At 35.8% G+C, this 18,792-nt stretch overlaps 1 protein-coding gene across 2 annotated transcripts in view; it reads left to right on the forward strand.

The window, feature by feature from the left end:
* Positions 1-18,792, forward strand: part of TRPC6 (transient receptor potential cation channel subfamily C member 6) — an 81,726-nt gene that overhangs the window by 53,138 nt on the left and 9,796 nt on the right. For both annotated transcript variants that reach the window (XM_032442189.1, XM_015852255.2), the window contains exons 3-8: positions 3,103-3,291; positions 5,303-5,467; positions 9,329-9,542; positions 12,143-12,370; positions 15,335-15,599; positions 17,322-17,517. In XM_032442189.1, coding sequence (XP_032298080.1) covers positions 3,103-3,291; positions 5,303-5,467; positions 9,329-9,542; positions 12,143-12,370; positions 15,335-15,599; positions 17,322-17,517 — 1,257 coding nt within the window. The remainder of the gene's footprint in view (positions 1-3,102; positions 3,292-5,302; positions 5,468-9,328; positions 9,543-12,142; positions 12,371-15,334; positions 15,600-17,321; positions 17,518-18,792) is intronic.

Below are 18,792 nucleotides of genomic sequence, written 5' to 3' on the forward strand. Positions count from 1 at the left end.
TTTCATGTAAACTACAATTAATGCAAAGAGCACAGTAACACTATTTGATAGAGAAAATTCTTGGCTACAAAACACTATTTTTCAGCACAGTTACCACCATTAGCTGTACTTTTTTGTCAGTGATGAACAAGAGCCTGCACTCGTAAAAATGTGCCCCAGTGGTGGTGACCCATTGCCATTGTTGTTACTGATAAAATGCACTGTCTGTTGTCAGACTGCCCCTCTGCTGCCACCATTCACACAGCAACAAAATGTAATGGAATGTTGGTGAGAATGTTCAGTCTCTACCGCCATACCACCATCTGCCTCTGACGGGCAACATAATAAAATAGGAGGAATTACTTTCAGAGCAGCCCTCATATTATCATCCCCCCTATCCTCCATAACCTTCCCTAAAACAATTCTTCATAGATGAATCTACCTCAAGACAGCAAACTGTGAACAGGAACAGGAGCATACATTTCCTTTGACTAGCTCTAATGTGCAGCGGCCTTCCTGTGCCATAGGAGAGGCAGTGTGGATATAATGAGCATGGCTTCATCCCCATAGCTCCTTTGTAACTCCACTTCAGCTCAGCAGCTGCTATTGATTGCAGCCATGGCAGTATTTCACAGAAGGGGATGCTGTTTTATCATGCTTGCAAATGAGAAAATAAAGTGATGGAGTTTACTAAAAACAATTATGATGCTGTGTCCAGAGTGGAAATGGAAGTGGGCTAATTCTACAGAGTGTGAATGGGGATATCCAGCTGCTCAGTATACATTTTGGTAACTTTTCAATAACAGGTTTAAACTCAGAATGAATGAATGAATAAATAAATAAATAAAATACATTTTTCACTAAAATTGGGTATCACATCTGAGTTTTCTTTGGAGAATACTGAAGTGCATTGGAGATCACCATGAAGAAATTGTCTCCTCACATCCTGTTCTGAAGATCTATGTCATATCTCAGGCACTAGAGCTGGCAAGTATTGCTAATGAGTGTGTTAGTGTGCATATAAACTCACATATTCGGATGACATATCAAAAGGTATGCCCATGCCAGTATAGTACAAAATACTTACTTCTGTAGGTCAAATTGCTTTGTTCATAAAACTTTGTTCATAAATATTCCTTCTTTTATTTGGTATTCAGGTGTCAGCTATGTCTGCTCATCATAGCTCATGTGAAAGGGTACATAGGTTGATTCTTTGATTCTCCTTCGTCTAGAAATCTCAAAAGACTGTTTTCCCTCTAACTTTGAGGACATTTCACTATTACTGTGATTGAATACTAAGTCTTATCTTAGAAGCTGGTACAAAAATGAAAGCCAGAGAGAAAGTGGAATATTACTCACAAAAAAATAACTTCTTGTACTGCCAAGAAGTTAGGATGTTTGTTAATCTCTATAGTTATTCTTCTGAAGAAAGACAAATTAAATAATACAATAATAAAATACACAGCATGCCACAGCAAGGTTCATTTTATTATTATAGCTTCTTTCTTCTCTGTAGATAAATGACATTAAAAGTTATCTTGTCTGATAGATCTGAGTTGTCTGGGTCACATTACTTTATTAAAAATATAAATCACAAACATGTAGCTATACAGTGGTTTAAATAAGTACTTGTCTATGACTTTTTGCATTCATTTAAGGGAAGTGAAATGTAAAATCCAGATGCAGCTCTACAGTTTATCCAAATAATTAACTGTTGTTGTTTTGTGGTTAATAAAGGACAAACGTGTATAAAGTACACCCTCAGAAAGCAAATTTGGGTGGTATGTGTTAAATAATGTTTTGTTTTTCTGGCTGTGCATTAGATGGCACGTTGTATGAGGAAGTATTTAAAAAGGAGGGACTAAGCAGACAGAAAGAACCAGAGAAGAGAGAATGCTATGAAGATCAAATCAGAAGAGGTAGAAATGTGTTCCTGTAATAACAGTATTCACAGGAATTTACTTTGAACATGAAACTAAAGAATGCATGGTAGCGTTTTGTTTTGTTATTACTTTAGTCTTTTTTCTTTTCTTTTTTTTTTTTTTTTTTTCATTCTCTTTTTGGGAAAAATTACATTCTAATTCAATAATTATATCCTTAACTCCTAAAATTAGTAAATATTAGTAAATTAAAAGTATTAAAAATAGTAAAATTAAAATATTGGAACTTTTGGACACATGCATAAGTACTTCTCTCAGAAGATTTAGGCAGAGGGCAGTGTGTCTATACATATTGTTTAGCTTTAGATTAACATCTATATCTAAATGTATCCATCTACCTGTCTTCCTACCCAATCCATCTTTTAGGATCCAAACGCAGCTGCAAGCAAACAATTATTAATGGATGATGGAGCACAATGATTAAAATCTCTTTTTCTGGTAGGATTCTGGTAGTAATGAGCTGAACCTGCCATTAGAGAACAATATTTTGGCTAACTTCTCAGAGTCTGCTGTCAGATGTTTGGTCTAAAGAGTTGAAGTTTATAGATGTGATATTGGTGTACTACTACTGAGGTGACTGCTGGAAAACAGCAATGAGTTCCTGTGTTTTCAAGCTAAAAAAATTGTTGGAAAATGTGAGAGAATTCAGTAAGAGTTACACGAATAATTCAAGGCCAAAGAAATGAAATATATTCATATAGTTCTCAAGGAAGTTAGGAGTTTGTTTAGTTGTGCTCTCTATAGAATACTATTGCTGTCCAATTTTGTTTTCTACAGTGCAACTTTCCATATTTGAGCTAGTTACGTAGATTTCTGTGGTGAATAGAAAAATCATTTCCTCCATTCTATACAACTCAGCTTGAAATAGTCCTTAAAATAATGTCATATAATATTTCTAAAATTGTTTTTTACTTTGAATTGTCTCTAAAGCAAGCCTTGGGAAGTTACTCAGAGGTAAAAACTGGTGATCTAGGTATCCTAGGTGACCAAGATGAGATAAATATTACTCTTCATGAATATTCAGGGGAAGTAACAAAATGCTGCTTAATTTCCAGTAGAAAAGTAAGATGCAAAAAAAATCCACACCTGTTGATTCTCACAAATGTGTAACTTAAATGCAGAAATCTGCCTCTGTTGTTAGCTCTAAACATCAAGTCATCTCCTTTCTTCCTCTGTTTTCCAGAATGATTACAAGAAATTGTCTATGCAATGCAAGGATTTTGTAGTTGGAGTCCTTGATCTGTGCAGAGATACAGAAGAAGTGGAAGCTATTTTGAATGGTGATGTAGAGACGAGCCACAGTAGTAATGGAGAACACAGTCGCCCCAGCCTTAGCCGCTTAAAACTAGCAATCAAATATGAAGTAAAAAAAGTAAGCAATTGTGTTGATCAAACATAAGTGTCATCATGATAATATTAAAATGTGGAATGACTAAGTGTTTATGTTTTGGTAGTTTTAGGATGTTTAGATGAACGTTAGAGACCTTCTGCCCTGTATATTTTACAAACAAAAGAATCTTTGCCCCACACAACTTGTAGTATACAGAAGCAGGTATGCAGGGTGGATGCTGGTCACAGTGAGTATGAAATCTAATAGTTCTGAAAAAATGTCTAGCTATATGCAAAATGTTTAGATATTTACTTGCTTTTACTTTCTGTCTAAAAGAAATAATAGTAGAGAAATAAATTTGCACTAATTTTGAAGCCTGGAAATGTACGTTCAGTTCACAAAAATTGTTAAAACTGTGTGTCACAGAAAATGTGTATTTTTCTCTGTACTGATCAGAGACATGATGTAAGAGAAACACTGTAGTGGGTTTTGCTTCTGAAGAATACTGGGCTTCAGGAAGTGTCAAAAACACAAATTATATTATTTTCTTTGGCTAACATTGCTAACTTTCTACTACCAGTTTAAGACTCTGATCTGTACTTGAAATATGCTCTGTTGAATAGAATCTGGCTGAGTTAGTGGCTGTACGAAGGCTCTAAAATTACCCAGGAGCTTCTCTTTAATAATACAGGTTGTAAAGTTTCAGATGGTGTTTATGTAAACCAGAAGTTATGTATGTGTGATTTGTAGAAATAAGGGGCACAAGGCTTTGGCTCAAGAATGCACCTTAAGAGCAGGTTTCCCTGAAGTAGGGCTGTCTTCTCTCAAAGCTTCAAGACCTTTGGTAATTTTTTCCTTTATAGTGAAAGACACAGTGAAATTAAATAATTTCTTATTATAAATATATAAGTAAATAAATAGGGAATCAGAATGTGTGAAAATCTAGCATGGACTGAATACACAGACCTCGTTTTCCTGGGCAGACTTGCCATTTTTTAACAGAATTGAATTCATCTCTCTGGGGCAAACCTTGAACGTTTGTAGCAGTATTTACTGTGTTCATGAAAAGAAGATGAAAACCATTTTAACTAAAGAGCACCTACAAGCAACTGAAAACGATCATACAACACATTTGAAAAGGAAAACGCACTAAAAAGAGCTGAAACAACTTGCAAAGGGTAGATACAGCACTGACTTGGTACTTCATAGTGCCTGAGTCTTTATCTTGCTTTCAGTGGAAGTTCTTTCTCCAGCTGGACACCTGCAGGCACATTCTCTAGCTTGCTATGTATAAACACATTTCTGGCACCTTCAACCAGTCATACTTTAAATAATGAAATTTCTTGTAGAAGAAACACTGGATTGAGTTAAACATCTAAATGTATTTCCAAATTGAGATAAAATCTAATGTGCAGAAGAGCCTAACTTTAATACTACCTTTGTAAGATCCTTCTTACGCTTTATAGAAGTTTTAACAGATGACCAGTCAGACTTCTCAGTTTTGCAGTATTTACCCAGAAGATTCCATAACCAAGTTACAATCATAGCCTTTATCCAATGTGCTACCAAAATAATCTTATATCAGCTGAAAAAGTGATATTTTCTACCTTAGCATGTGAAGATATGGCACCTTTTTTTTCTTAAATGACCAAAGACTATACCATCATTTGCAAAACAAAAGACTTTGTTTTGAAATTTCTGAAGTACCAACATGAAAATTTTAACTTTTGGAAACAAGTGCAGTTTGAACAGATAAAGATGATGGATAATTACACTGAAGTGGAAATTAATAGCTTGTAATGGAACACAGAGTCAATAGAATTAAACTGTTTTAAGGTTAATGCATTTATTGTTGCTGATAGCGATGTGCCTGCATGCTGGGAGATTGTGCTCATAAAAAACCTTTCTCTTGTAGCCTTGTTAGTGCTCCTTTGCATATTTATTGAATGTTTTGCTAATCCCACAGTCTTAATGCATTTGTTATAGATGCTATTTTAATCAAAATCGTTTTGATAATAATATACTTTTGCTTTGCTGCTTTTCTTTATTATAGTTTGTAGCACATCCAAACTGCCAGCAACAACTTCTCTCCATCTGGTATGAGAATCTGTCAGGTTTACGGCAGCAGACTATGGCAGTGAAGTTTCTGGCTGTTCTTGCTGTTCCAGTAGGACTGCCTTTCCTTGCAATGGCTTACTGGATTGCTCCTTGCAGTAAGGTCAGTTGGTAGAATCTTGTAATGTGTGCGTCGTCTGTATGTAGATTCCTGTGTGGCAGTGTTAAAATATGGCTGTGAGGTATCTTCATGCTCAGATAGTTCATGACAACTCTGTTAGTTCAAAACTGAATTAGAATATCATGGCTTCAGGGTTGCATGTTTTGACAGTTGTAGTTATGATAGGCAACTGTGTGTGTTAAATACAATGTATATTAATTTAAATAAACATAGCAGAGTAAGAAATGTCTTGTAATAACTGTAGTTTGTAAACAGTGGGTCATGATATTCTCCATTTAGTTGTTGCATTAGTAGTCAGATACTGAGGATATTCATTTTTCATTGACACAGAGCTAGGCTAAGCTCAGGCTGCAGGGTGACTCATACTAACTCAAAGGCAATTTTATTTTTGATGATTAAAAATTAATAGGTAAAAGTCACCAAAACACTGAAGTCAGAAATTATTATAACTGATTTTTCTAGAAGTCAAGGTGAATGATGTTGGCTTTTCAGGATGATGCTTATACTCATTATATTCCATGAAGTCCTTGAAGCAACTGCTCAGCCTCCCCTGCATCCATTTATAACATGTTGTTTGAATTTGGATGCTACTATTATATATGCTTGAGCGATGCATATACTGTGGAAGGCCTTTCTGCTGGAGATGGGTTACAGTCTCTGATCTCTCTAGAAGTTATTCTGAAGCTCTGTTTCAGTTAGTCACTATCCATTGCAAATGGACACTGATTGAAGTTTTCCTCTGAGAGCATATTAGAAGGAACAAACAGATCTTACAGGGCGTAGGATAAAATCCATTATTTTAGCAGGGCAAATCCAGTGTGCAAATGAATCCAGGGTAAAAGGTCGATTGAAGACTCAAGTATTTGATTTTTTTCCCTTTTATTTTTCTGTGATAGGAAAAAGTTTGGGTCTTTTTGTTTTGCCATGTTTTTCATTTATTTCAGTCTAGACAATAAAAATTAGTAATGACATTTTCACTTTCCTATATAGTGAATAGGATTTTTGTAAGTACTTTCACCTTGAAATTCAACATACTTTAGTAATTGTTTTTCAACCATAGCAGTGACTTATCTATTTGTCATTTCCACTTTTCAGTGATTTATTGGATCTTCAAGCCATTTTGAACTATCATACATTCTATAAAAGCTGTTTCAGAGTAGCTTTTTAATGTCAAGTTGCAAGGGACAACATCCTTTAAGTTTCACTTCATTTGTTGCTTTATAATAATCTCCTGCTGTCATCTGTGTACTTGTTCAATTGGGTTTGTTTCATTATATTCTGCAAATGTACAATACAGTCTACCTTTTTAACAGTTGTGATTTCTTTTCTTGTGCTCCACTTGTACTTCAAAATTGGATTCTTTGGTTTTTAGAAGACAAAAATGTCCATTGTTTAAGTTCAGTATAGGTTTGTTCCAATACAGAATATTATCTATACCAATAGACTCCATTCTGTGTATGATCTGATGGAAGTTAAAACTCCTTTTACTCCTCCTTCCAAGATAAATTGACCATTATTTTTCATCAATTGGCACTGCAGGGAACAGTGATAGGAGATAGAGAAGACAGTGGAAATGTCTGCTGGCATGGGAATTTTTCTGGCACATTTCTTTAAGTTCTCGTGCAATGGCTCTAAGAAAGCCAAAAATCAGGTCAGCCTTTGTAACATTTGCATCTCAATCTGTTTATCTGTACAGGTAAACAATTTCATACTTAGGAAAAAATCGACAATTTGACATTGGGCCATATATACTGAATTGCGAATTCTACATCTGGAAAAATATATATATATATTTATATTCAGAAAAATCTGTGGTCAGATTCCTGTTAATTTGTCAGAAATTCATGAGAGCCAGATCCTGGAAGGAGTAAAGGTTGTCTCTTAGTTGATTTTCAGCTGGTGATCCACTTGGAGTCTCCTTTAAATTTTTTAAACTAATTACTGCTTTTCTAGCTGGTAATTCAGTATAATTATAGAGATAATTAACCAAAAACTTCTCATATACTATTTAATAGCATGAATATTTTGAAAGTCTAAAAATAATTTTCAGGTTTATCTGTGAGTCTTTATAATATCCAAACTGTTCAGTTATAATTAATAATATAATTTATAATGCAATAATGCAAGGCCCCATCCAGCCTGGCCTTGAACACCTCCAGGCATGGGACATCCATAATGTGTTAATCATTGTTTTTTCCAATATATGGGAGAAATAATGTAAATCTCTAACTCCAGTCCTCAGCAATTTCAGGTTACACCTATGCAGGGGGTAGAAGGAAGGACAGTATAACTGTTCCATACCTTGTCCTAGAGTCATAGTATCTTAAAGTGTCCTGAGCTGGAAGAGACCTGTGAGGAGCACTGAATGCATCTCCTGACTCCACACAGATCAACTGAAACCTGTACCAATGTATAAAACACTCTCTGTAACAAAGACCGTAGTACAAAGAATCAGAAACCTGCAAAAGCACTTAAGTTACAGAATGAGAACATGCCCTTTATCTCTGCATTGACAATGTATTATGTCAAAGCCCTCACTGGAAGTGCATTAAACAGGGAGTTTAGCTTAAGTCTCAGTATCTTGGAAGATTATGCTGTTTCTTTATATATATTTTTTCTCTTTTTCTGGCCTATGTGCTCTCCTTAAGAAGACTGCAAATTTAAAAAGAGCCATTATGAGTTTTTCTTGGATCTCTATGTAGGAACATCATAATAACTTCCAGGTTTTGTGTAATCACTTGAACTGTAGTCAGTCCAACCTGCCTGCTAACCTTGACAGTGTTCCTTCAAGAGCACCATCCTTATATGTGTCTACTTTTCTTATTGTTAATGTGATTGAGACCTTACAATTGCTTTTTTATTCTTTCTTGCTGTGAAAGCTGATTGTGAAGTAAAAAGTATTCAGTTTTTGCTATTGAAAAAGTGTAGCAAAAATACTTTAAGTGATAATTTAACGTTCTGCCTTTCTCTCCCCTTTCCTGACCACAGATAATAATGTATTTTGTCTGGCATTCATGACACTTACTTCCATTTCTTACCAAGAGATTTTTGTCAGAAGGCTAAACAAGTATCTTCCTACTGTTGCCAACTAAGTGAATGAGCTAAGACTTTTGCTATTTATACAGGCACTTTCAAGGCATCTCCTCTAGTAAATAACCACTAAAAGTTCAGCCTTGTGTAAGGTTTTGTGGCACTTTTAGGTTTTTTAATATTGCACTACACTCTTATGCAGTAGTGCTTAGTCATCGAGAGTCGAGAATGTTTCCATCAAAGGACTCAGGAAGGAAATAAAGACACTACAGCACTATAAACATTCCCTCTTGAGGCCTAGTGACATTTTATAAAAGGGGGAGTAAGTTGAAAAAACTGCAAAATAACTGCCAAAATGTGCACCAGGAAAGTTAGGAAACAGAATTCTTAAGTCATAATGTGCTCCTGGTGATAATTTAATGCTTTTAGTAAATGTCATTTTCCCATTTTATTCACTACCTTATAAGGATCACTGGAATGTAAATTTGAGATATATTTATCAACTATAATAATTATCTTGATTACCTATAATAGACATAAAGATGCCCCAAAAGAATTACAGAATTATTTCAAAACACTGAGCTGGAAACACATATATGGTGAAAGTGAGTAATGAAATTATTCCTCTGGAGATAGAAAATAAATTTTAAATGTGGTCGTCAGTGTAGCATCATAGTACAATTTCTTTCCAAGTCTTTGCTCCTTTGTGTTATTGAAGCATATATTTCTCTGTGTTCCTGTTCCTTTTATTCATTTTTCTTATTTGGGAAGAAAGGAGTGCAATATCTTTTTGTTTTATAACCTCTCTTACAGCTGGGAAGGATAATGCGTGGACCTTTTATGAAGTTTGTAGCCCATGCAGCTTCCTTCACCATTTTTCTTGGTCTGCTTGTCATGAACGCAGCTGACAGATTTGATGGCACCAAGCTCCGGCCCAACGAAACTACAGGCAACGTAAAACAGCTGTTTAGAATGAAAACATCCTGTTTCTCATGGATGGAGATGTTAATTATTTCTTGGGTAATAGGTAAAGATTAATTTTTCCTTAAATTTGTCTTGCTGTGATTTCACTGAAGCTAGAATCTTAATTATTCCTTTGCAGTTAAAGATTAATACAAAAATTTGAACAATCTGGTCAAATGGTTGCATTCCCACATTGGCCTCATGTTTCTCACTAGATGTCAGTAGGCCTCTACATATGCCCTGTTGATCACAAATATTCAGTTAAAGAACTTAGGCAAAAAAACTGCATCTCTGATGTGGATGCATGCAGTTCTATGAATAGATAAGGAAATCATCTACCAGTTTTCTGTTGGTTTGTTTCTTCGAATCACACTGTGTCAGCTTTCATAGGGAAAGATTTACACATCTGTGGGTCAAGGTTGTTGTGTCCAGTTCTCCATCTCTGTTAATACTCTCTCATGTTGCAAGTATTTCCTCAGAATTAATACTACACACAGCATAATGCATTATTATTTGACTAAAGAGAATCAGAGTATAGATTTCACAATATCCAGTAGTAGACTTCTTCCATCCAGCATTGGAATGATGTGTATGCTACGAAAAGTATTCTGAGCTGACCCATTCAATTCTGTGATGCAGTACTATTTAACAGAAAAAGCTGAACAGAGCCTCTCAAAAATATTTAATCTGTCTGATTCAATGTATTTAATCACTCCCATTTATAAGAAAAGGAGGAAGGAGGACCCAGGGAACTACAGGCTGATGAGCCTCATGTCTGTGCCTGGGAAGATCATGGAACAGATCCTCCTGTTACACATGTTGAGGCACATGAGAGATGAGTAGGTGATCCATGACAGCCTGCGAGGCTTCAGCAAGGGAATGTCATGCCTGGACAATTTAGTGGTCCTCTTTGGTGGAGTGATGGCATTGGTGGACAAAGGAAGGGCAACTGATGTCATCTACCTGGACTTGTGCAAGGCCTTTGATGTGGTCCCACACCATATCCTTATCTCTAAACTGGAGAGATATAGATTTGAAGGGGGGACTACTTGATGGATAAGGAATCGGTTAGAATATCACAGCCATAGAATTATTATCAGTGACTCTGTCTCCAGGTGGAGGCCAACGACAAATTAGGTCTTGGTCTGGTACTCTTTAACATCTTTATCAGTGACATATACAAAGGGATCAAGTGTACCCTCATCAATTTTGCAGGTGTCAGCAAGCTGAGTGGTGCATATGATAAGGCAGAAAGAAGGGATGCCATCCAGAGGGACCTTGTTGAACTAAAAAATGCAAATGAACATAATGAGACTTAACAAAGCAAAATGCAGGATTTTGCACTTGGATTGAGTAATCCCAGGTTTGTACACAGACTGGGAGAAGATCTTGACAGTAGCCCTGCTGAGGAGGACTTAGGGGTCCTGGTGGATGAAAAACTTAACACAAGTCAGCAATGTGTACTCACAGCCTGGAAAACCAGTGTTATCCAGAGTGTCACTGGAAAAAGGATGGCGAGGGAGATAATAGTCCCTGTTTTATCTATTGTCATAAGGGCCCAGCGTGAGTACTGTATTCAGTAATTTCAGGCTGAACAAAATCTGCTTCCATTCATGAACTTAGACAATTATAAGTTTGTGCCTTTATGAGCTCTATCCATTATAGAAATTTGAGCTGTTTTTACATTAACTGATTCATATAACCTTAAAAGACATTGACAGATGTTAATTATTTCATCAGGTAGCTGTATAAATGAGTGTTACTGTGTTTTGTGGAGATGATATAACACTTAGATTCCCAAATATTCTGTGTTTAAATCTGATATTTAGAGAATAAACAGTATTCTTCTGATCTGAATGTATAGTTTTCTAATTTATTAATTTTATTTCTCTCATGCAGAAGTAGGTGTCAACTTATGACAAGTTAATTCAGTGTATACAGTTATAGCATTGAATTTATTTACTGTAATTGATATTATATGAAAAAGGGTAAAAAGATCTTTCAGACAATTTGGAAATGCAAAAAAAATAAATGGTAGCAATCTTGTTTTGTTTTCCTATTTACACTTTCAAGACTTCTGAAAATTATTTCATGATTAAATATTTTTTTCTTGAAAAAGGGAAGGATTTGCTCAGTAAAAAGAATGCCATAAATGATACTATGTTCCTAGAATTGTCTTTTAGAGTTATTTAATTAATATTAGGGATTAAACAGATACTTTCCCTGTTCACAAAGCGTTAGCTCTGATTCCTAGCTGCATGCTCATTTGTCACACAGGGTCTTCTGCAAATGAGAATATGTGAATTCTGCTACTAGTTCTGCTATGCTTATATGATCATGCTAGAGCATTTATGCTCTTTAAGTCTCTTTCTGTATTCATAACAGATGGACAAAGTCACTTCCCATTCTTTTATTTGAAAGCTTTTGGAGTAGAATAGGCAAAAACAGTTTAACAGATTGTTATTATTACGCACACGAGGAGGAAGTACTGATGTGTATATGAGTGAACATGCTCAAAGATTTTAGTGTCTGTACAAGCTCCCAAAGATCAAAGTGGTTTTGATTTGACTGTAACCAAGGGCATACCCTGTACATAATAAAATATCATAGAAAATGAACGTGAAGTTGAAAGAATACACTGCTTTTTCTGTTCTGTTTTACTAGGCATGATATGGTCTGAATGTAAAGAAATTTGGTCTCAAGGTCCAAAGGAATATCTTTTTGAATTATGGAATATGCTTGATTTTGGTATGTTAGCAATTTTTGCAGCATCATTCATAGCAAGATTTATGGCATTTTGGCACGCATCCAGAGCCCAGAACTTGGTTGATGCAAACATGAAGGATCTGTCAAGTCCAACACTGGAGCCCAACATAAAATACTACACCTTAGGTGAGTTGAATGTGTTTGGTTAAAATAGATTTGCTGTTAATTAGTACATTAAAGCAGAAATGGATATTGGGGTGCTAATTAACAGCTGGCTGAACATGAACCAGCAGTGTTCTGAGGTGGCCAAGGCCAATGGTATTCTGGCTTGTAACAGATATAGTGCAGCCAGCATGAGCAGGGAGGTGATCATCCCTCTGTACTTGGCACTGGCATAGCTACACCTCGAGTGCTGCATTAAGTTTTGGGACCATCACTACAGGAAAGACAATGAGGCCCTGGAGCATGTCCAGAGAAGGGCAATGCAGTTGTGAAGGGTCTGGAACACAGATCTTATGGGGAGCAGCTGAGGGAACTGGGATTGTTTAATCTGGACAAGAGGAGGTTCACGGGAGACCCTGTTGCTCTCTGCAACTACCTGAAAGGAGGTTGTGGTGAGTTGGAGTCAGTCTCTTCTCCTGCATAACTAGTGGAAATGGCCTGAAGTTGTGCCAGGGTTGGTTTGGGTTGGATATTAGGAAAAATTTATTCTTTGAAAGAGTGGTCAAGTTGCTGGAATGTGCTGCCCAGAGAGGTAGTTGATTCACTGTTCCTGGAGGTATTCATGAAACATGTATATATGGCACTGAAGAACATGGTTTAGTGGGTAAGGTGATGATGGGTTGATGGTTGGACTGCATGATCCTAGAGGTATTTTCCAACCTTGATGATTAAATGATTCTATGATTTAATGATTATTTTGTGATTAGTTCCACAATGTACTTGTTAAATTTCTGACCTGTGCTTCTCTTTCTCATTCCTACTGTGCTCATACATCCTCTTGGGTACAATTCTAGGCAACAAGCAATGAAATAATCTGAATTCATAAATTTTACATTATTTTAATCCTGATCATTTAGTCTTTTCAGTCACACAGTGTTGCAAACATTTATACTGAAACAACTGAGAATGAGATGTATGCAGTTTAACAAAGGGAGAGAACTAGGCAATGAGATGTTCTTCTTCTGCCAACATGAGCAATGTATCTTTAACTACAGTCGAATACTTTGCTCAGAGACTCTATTATATTAATATTTTTAATATTTCAGTTAGAAATAAACGTTAGTAAACTTGCTTGCCAAGAAGTTGCAGCTTTATTTTGCACTTGAACAGCACTGAGCAATTTTTTAAGTGTATGTATGTACACTTAAGCCTGCTTAGAGAATATCTCTGTATGGTAAAACTTTGTCTATGGTAATAATGTATGTATGGTAACAGCCTATTAGGAGACATGGAAGATGTCTGACTGCTACCCCATACTGAAACATCATTCATCTTTGCTTTCAGTTATCCACAAAAACTGAGGTAAAGCTTGCTCTGCTATACCTGTTTATAGAAAAAGGGACAGTATTCTGTTACGCAGATAAAAAGTGCAGATGCATCATTGCTGTGGTTGGACTTGATCTTCAAGGTCTTTTCCAACCTGGGTAATTCTATGATTCTATGATTCTATCATGTTTATACAGATTTCTAGGCAATTACAGTGAGTAGCTCAATGAACAAAACAATCTGCACATACCCACAATAAGCACACAGCAGCTAAGAAATGGGATGCTTGTACTGAGTCTATGATTTAGACTATGTCTAAATCCACAGTCTTTCATTTCATTGTCATGACACGTGAATATGGACATGGCCATAAGTTCCTTGTAGAATAACATTTTTGGACATACAGAGGGCATTTTGAAGATTAGTTGCTCATCATATTAAGAATGGATAAAGTATAAAGCTGTTCAAATAACTGACTTGTATTAAGTAGTTATTTGATAGTTAAAAGCTCAGAAATGTACTTTTCCGAGAAGTCAGTAGTTGCCTTCATTTCTGTATAAATTATTTATTTTATAGATTTTACAGGAGAATAAACACACAGTGACAATGCTCTCCTGGGATGTATGAAATCCATGCCAGGTTAACCTCTTCTCTTTCTCTGAAGCACTATTCTGAATTGAACTTAAGCCTCCTGAACTTCAGTATCCTGAAGGATATTGCTTTGGGTTTCTCATCCTGACATTTTCTGAAAGTAGAGATTAAAATTTGAATGTCCTACCATTTCAGATAAATATGCTTCCCATCAAGTGACAACATCGCATTCACTCAATCACAGAATGATAGTGTCATAGCATCATAGAATCATGGAATCATAGAATGGCTTGGGTTGGAAAGGACATTAAATATCATCTAATTCCAACCCTGTGTTGTGGGCAGGGTAGTCACCGATTCAGAGAAAATTCAAGTAACTTACACAACTGGATTTCTTCAAAAGAAGGGTTTAGTAGAAATCATGATAGAAAAGCTGAACTTTAATTCAGTAACAGATTGGGATAGTCCAAAACAGTCCAAGAATGGTACTTTACTGAACTTACAGTCTGTTTAATTTGTTTGCCTTTCATTTATAATCAGTGGAGATCTGTTAAGTACAGTAAGTGGAGCCAGTATCCTACCTCTATGTCAATCTTAAGTATCTTCTTTCACTTTTATTTCTAATTACATCTTAATGTAAGGCATTCACTGAACACTGTGAAGTAGTAGGCAGCCACTACTAGCACTATTTGAGCAGTTATACACGGCACGCTGAAGCCAGATGATAACTAAGTATTCACAGCTCTCGGTGACTTTGCTTACAGGTGGACTTTGGTTTTCTATGTGTTTTTTAAGTTCAAAAGGGTACAAATGACTTCTTACTTTTCATAAGCAAAGTTCCTTACTTTTTTCTAATGAAAATAGATGAAAACTTGTGATACAATGTACAGTAAAGGAAAAAATAACGTGTAGGTTGTACCTTGACCATTCCAAATATGCATTGCTCCATTGAATTCAGATCCAATTTGCAATGACTCTGGTTCATTGTTATTCACCTAAAAAGAGCACTTCAGTAAATATCCTAGAGTGAACTTCAAAATGCTAACAGAAATTCTCATCTTTTGTTTCTAGCCAGGATCAACTGGGATCCATCTGATCCACAAATCATATCTGAAGGCCTTTATGCAATTGCAGTAGTGCTGAGTTTCTCCAGAATAGCCTATATCTTACCAGCCAATGAAAGTTTTGGACCCCTGCAAATATCACTTGGCAGAACTGTGAAAGATATCTTCAAGTTCATGGTGATATTTATCATGGTGTTTGTAGCTTTCATGATAGGAATGTTTAATCTCTACTCCTACTACCTGGGAGCGAAACAAAATGAAGCATTTACAACGTAAGTAAAACTGATAAAACTTTAATGATTACGGACTGTTTTTTAGAGGAAAGATAGTTGCTTGCATTGTACATATTACGTCTACAAATTATTAAATAAGTTTATAATTGTTTTTAAAAATCACTTTGAGTTGGATTAAATAGCTATTTTCTCTTGTCTGTTGGTGGATGAGTTCTTAACCCTGGCCCTGCAGGACAGATCCTACTGTGAGGGCAGTCAGCATTACAACTTCAATGCACAGCATAGCGGCCCCTTGCAGCATATGGGAGGTGCTTCCTCAGTCAGCTGCCAATGTCCTCTCGCTGAAGCAGGATGATCACTGCAACATGATACACTATAAAATACTTCTCATTTAATTCAGGCAGTTCTGTATATTCTCACTGGCCAAAGGTCTAAGCCATCCGTCTCTCTGTAGTTTCCTATGGCAATAGATTGTTCTATCTTGTCAGGAAAAGGTACACTTTTGTTATGCCATTATTCTTTTTTCTTTTCCACCATAAGAAATGAAGTTCTGAATTTACTCTTTCTGTCTCTCGGGACTTATTGTGTGTAAATTTGTTATGACATCTTATTCCTAACTACGATTTTAAGATAAATCACTTGAATGAAAGCTCATTATTTTCCATGCCCATTTCGTTTTGGTATTGTTCTGATATTCAAGCTGAAGCAATTACAAATCATACGCAGCCAAGAAACAAACATAGCCAAGAGGGATTTATTTTTTTACTAATTTTCTACTTATAATATCTTCTTATTATTTCTTCTTATTAGTTCACACAATGGATGAAATACCTAAAACTTCAATTCTCACATAGAGTGCTGATAGAATATTACATACAGAGAGGTACATTCACAATTAAAATTATGAATCTGATTTTTGTTTTTTATTAATGATAAGGCATTAAAATCCAAAATGCACATTGCAGTGCTACTGCATTCAGGTCACTGGGAAATAAATTTTATTCATCAAAGCAAGAGGAAATACATCTACATGGAGGTGCAGATAGGAATAGATGCCCCAGATATTTGGATTTATGTATATGTGTATATATATTTGTGATATATCGCACATATTCGCTCTCTCTCTCTTTATATGTATATATATATGAACTGATAAGAAGGAAGTAACCTGAAAAAAATATTAATAAATCAGAGCCACCACAGCATGGCTTATGATCTTTACCCTTCATCTCTGAGCAAAAACTCAGCTTCAGGATTTCACAGTGAATGACACCTTTTCTGAAAAGTATTGCTTTGCAGTCAGAGAAGCAGACATCACACTTTCAGAATACTGTCCATATTAACTATGTTATAGTTAATACCAATTATTACCATTACAAACTGTTCATGCAATTATAACAAAGCATGGGAAAGTCAGTAATTTTTGTTATTTATGTTAACATTACAGGAAAGTGTGTAGCATGTAAAGTTGTTTAGGATGAAGCACTGCAATATTCTTTTGAGGCTGTGCATATAATTCCTAAACTGGATCAAATTTTTTATTGTCATTCTTAAATATTAGGAATTACGTTACATTATAGATCAGCATATATGTAGGAAATTAGATAGTCAGCTTTCTCTGCATAATATTGTGGTGGAGGAGTTGTACATTATGGTAATAGAAAATGTCATAGTCTGTATAAAAAGAGTTGCTGGCAATTTGTATTGTACAAGGCTCTACAGTTCTTCAGTAATGTGCATGTGTTTAATTTTTCCTTTTAGTGTTGAAGAAAGTTTCAAGACATTGTTCTGGGCTATATTTGGACTTTCAGAAGTTAAATCAGTTGTTATCAATTATAAACACAAGTTCATTGAAAATATTGGCTACGTTCTTTATGGAGTCTATAATGTTACCATGGTCATTGTCTTACTGAACATGCTTATTGCCATGATCAATAGCTCCTTCCAGGAAATTGAGGTAAAAATTCCATTTGTTAATGAAATAGTTTTACATCTGATTGTCTACATCTCCTGGAAATGCTTTCTGGTTGTCATCTGATATTAGAAAAATAACACATCATAGGATTTTGGAATGTATCACTCAAAAATATTAATTGCAACATTTGTTTTTATTATAAAATACCTGGAAATTGCTCAGCTGCTTGTACTTGAAGAAGTAAGAACTAGGCTGGACCAAGGAACTGCTACTGAACTGTCTTAGGGTCCTAAAAAGGATATGCTGTATTGTATGACTTAGTAAATCTTCCCTACACCTTGTTTGTAGTTACTATTTGAGTAGTGAATAGTGTCCTCCTTGCTACAATAATGTTTTCATTCCTATGCCTTGACCTTGCTAGACTAAAACATACTGTTTCCTTCTTTACTTTAAACAACCATTTCTTTAGTCCTCTGAAGTGAACAAAACTTTTATCTGACAAAGTAAACAGCAGAGCTGCTGACAATTGTCATGAACCTTTGCTTGCCATGCACTACAAAGACTTAAATAATTATCATTGCTTTGAAAAAATAGAATCTAACCCATCCCAGCCTTTTACAGGTGATGCTTTGCCACAAAGCAGCATGCCCAGATTGGTAGATGCTGATCTGGTTCCAGGATCTGGGCTCTGGCTTGAGGTCACAGCCTAAGCAAGAGCAGCACACATTCTCCAGGGAGGTTCAGAATTTTCTGACTAAGAAGACCATAGAATAAACAATCAGGTTCAGAGCAATAAAACCCATACTGTTATCCATAAGCATCATAAATGAATAGAAAACAGCTTCTAAAACCAGATACAGCTATACTGAGTCATGTCCTTTCTTTCTTTTTTATACTGAGTCATTTCTTTCTGCAGAATGGACTTCTCTTGAACTTTTCTCTTGAGCTCTGCAGAGAAAGAGCTGGGTGTCCTGGTAGTCTAGATGTTGACCATGAGCCGGCAGTGTGCCCTCATGGCCAAGTGAATGGGCACAAACTGGAACAAGGGAAGTTCCATCTGAACTTGAAAAGCTTTGTTACTTTGAGGGAGCTCTGAGACAAGCTGACTCAATAAGCTATGGAGTTACCTTTGGTTGAGATATCTAAAACCAGCCTGGACACTTTCCTCTACAACCTGTGTAGGGGACCGGCCTTAGCATTCTGTGATTTACACAAAGGAGTAAAATAAGTGTTTTGACCATTACAAATGTTAAACATAAATTGTGGTGATGCTAGCTGATTTAATCAAATTTTTAAGCAAGTGGAAGGAATTCAGGA

The sequence above is a fragment of the Coturnix japonica genome, chromosome 1 (assembly GCF_001577835.2).
Source record: "Coturnix japonica isolate 7356 chromosome 1, Coturnix japonica 2.1, whole genome shotgun sequence".
NCBI classification, from domain to species: domain Eukaryota; kingdom Metazoa; phylum Chordata; class Aves; order Galliformes; family Phasianidae; genus Coturnix; species Coturnix japonica.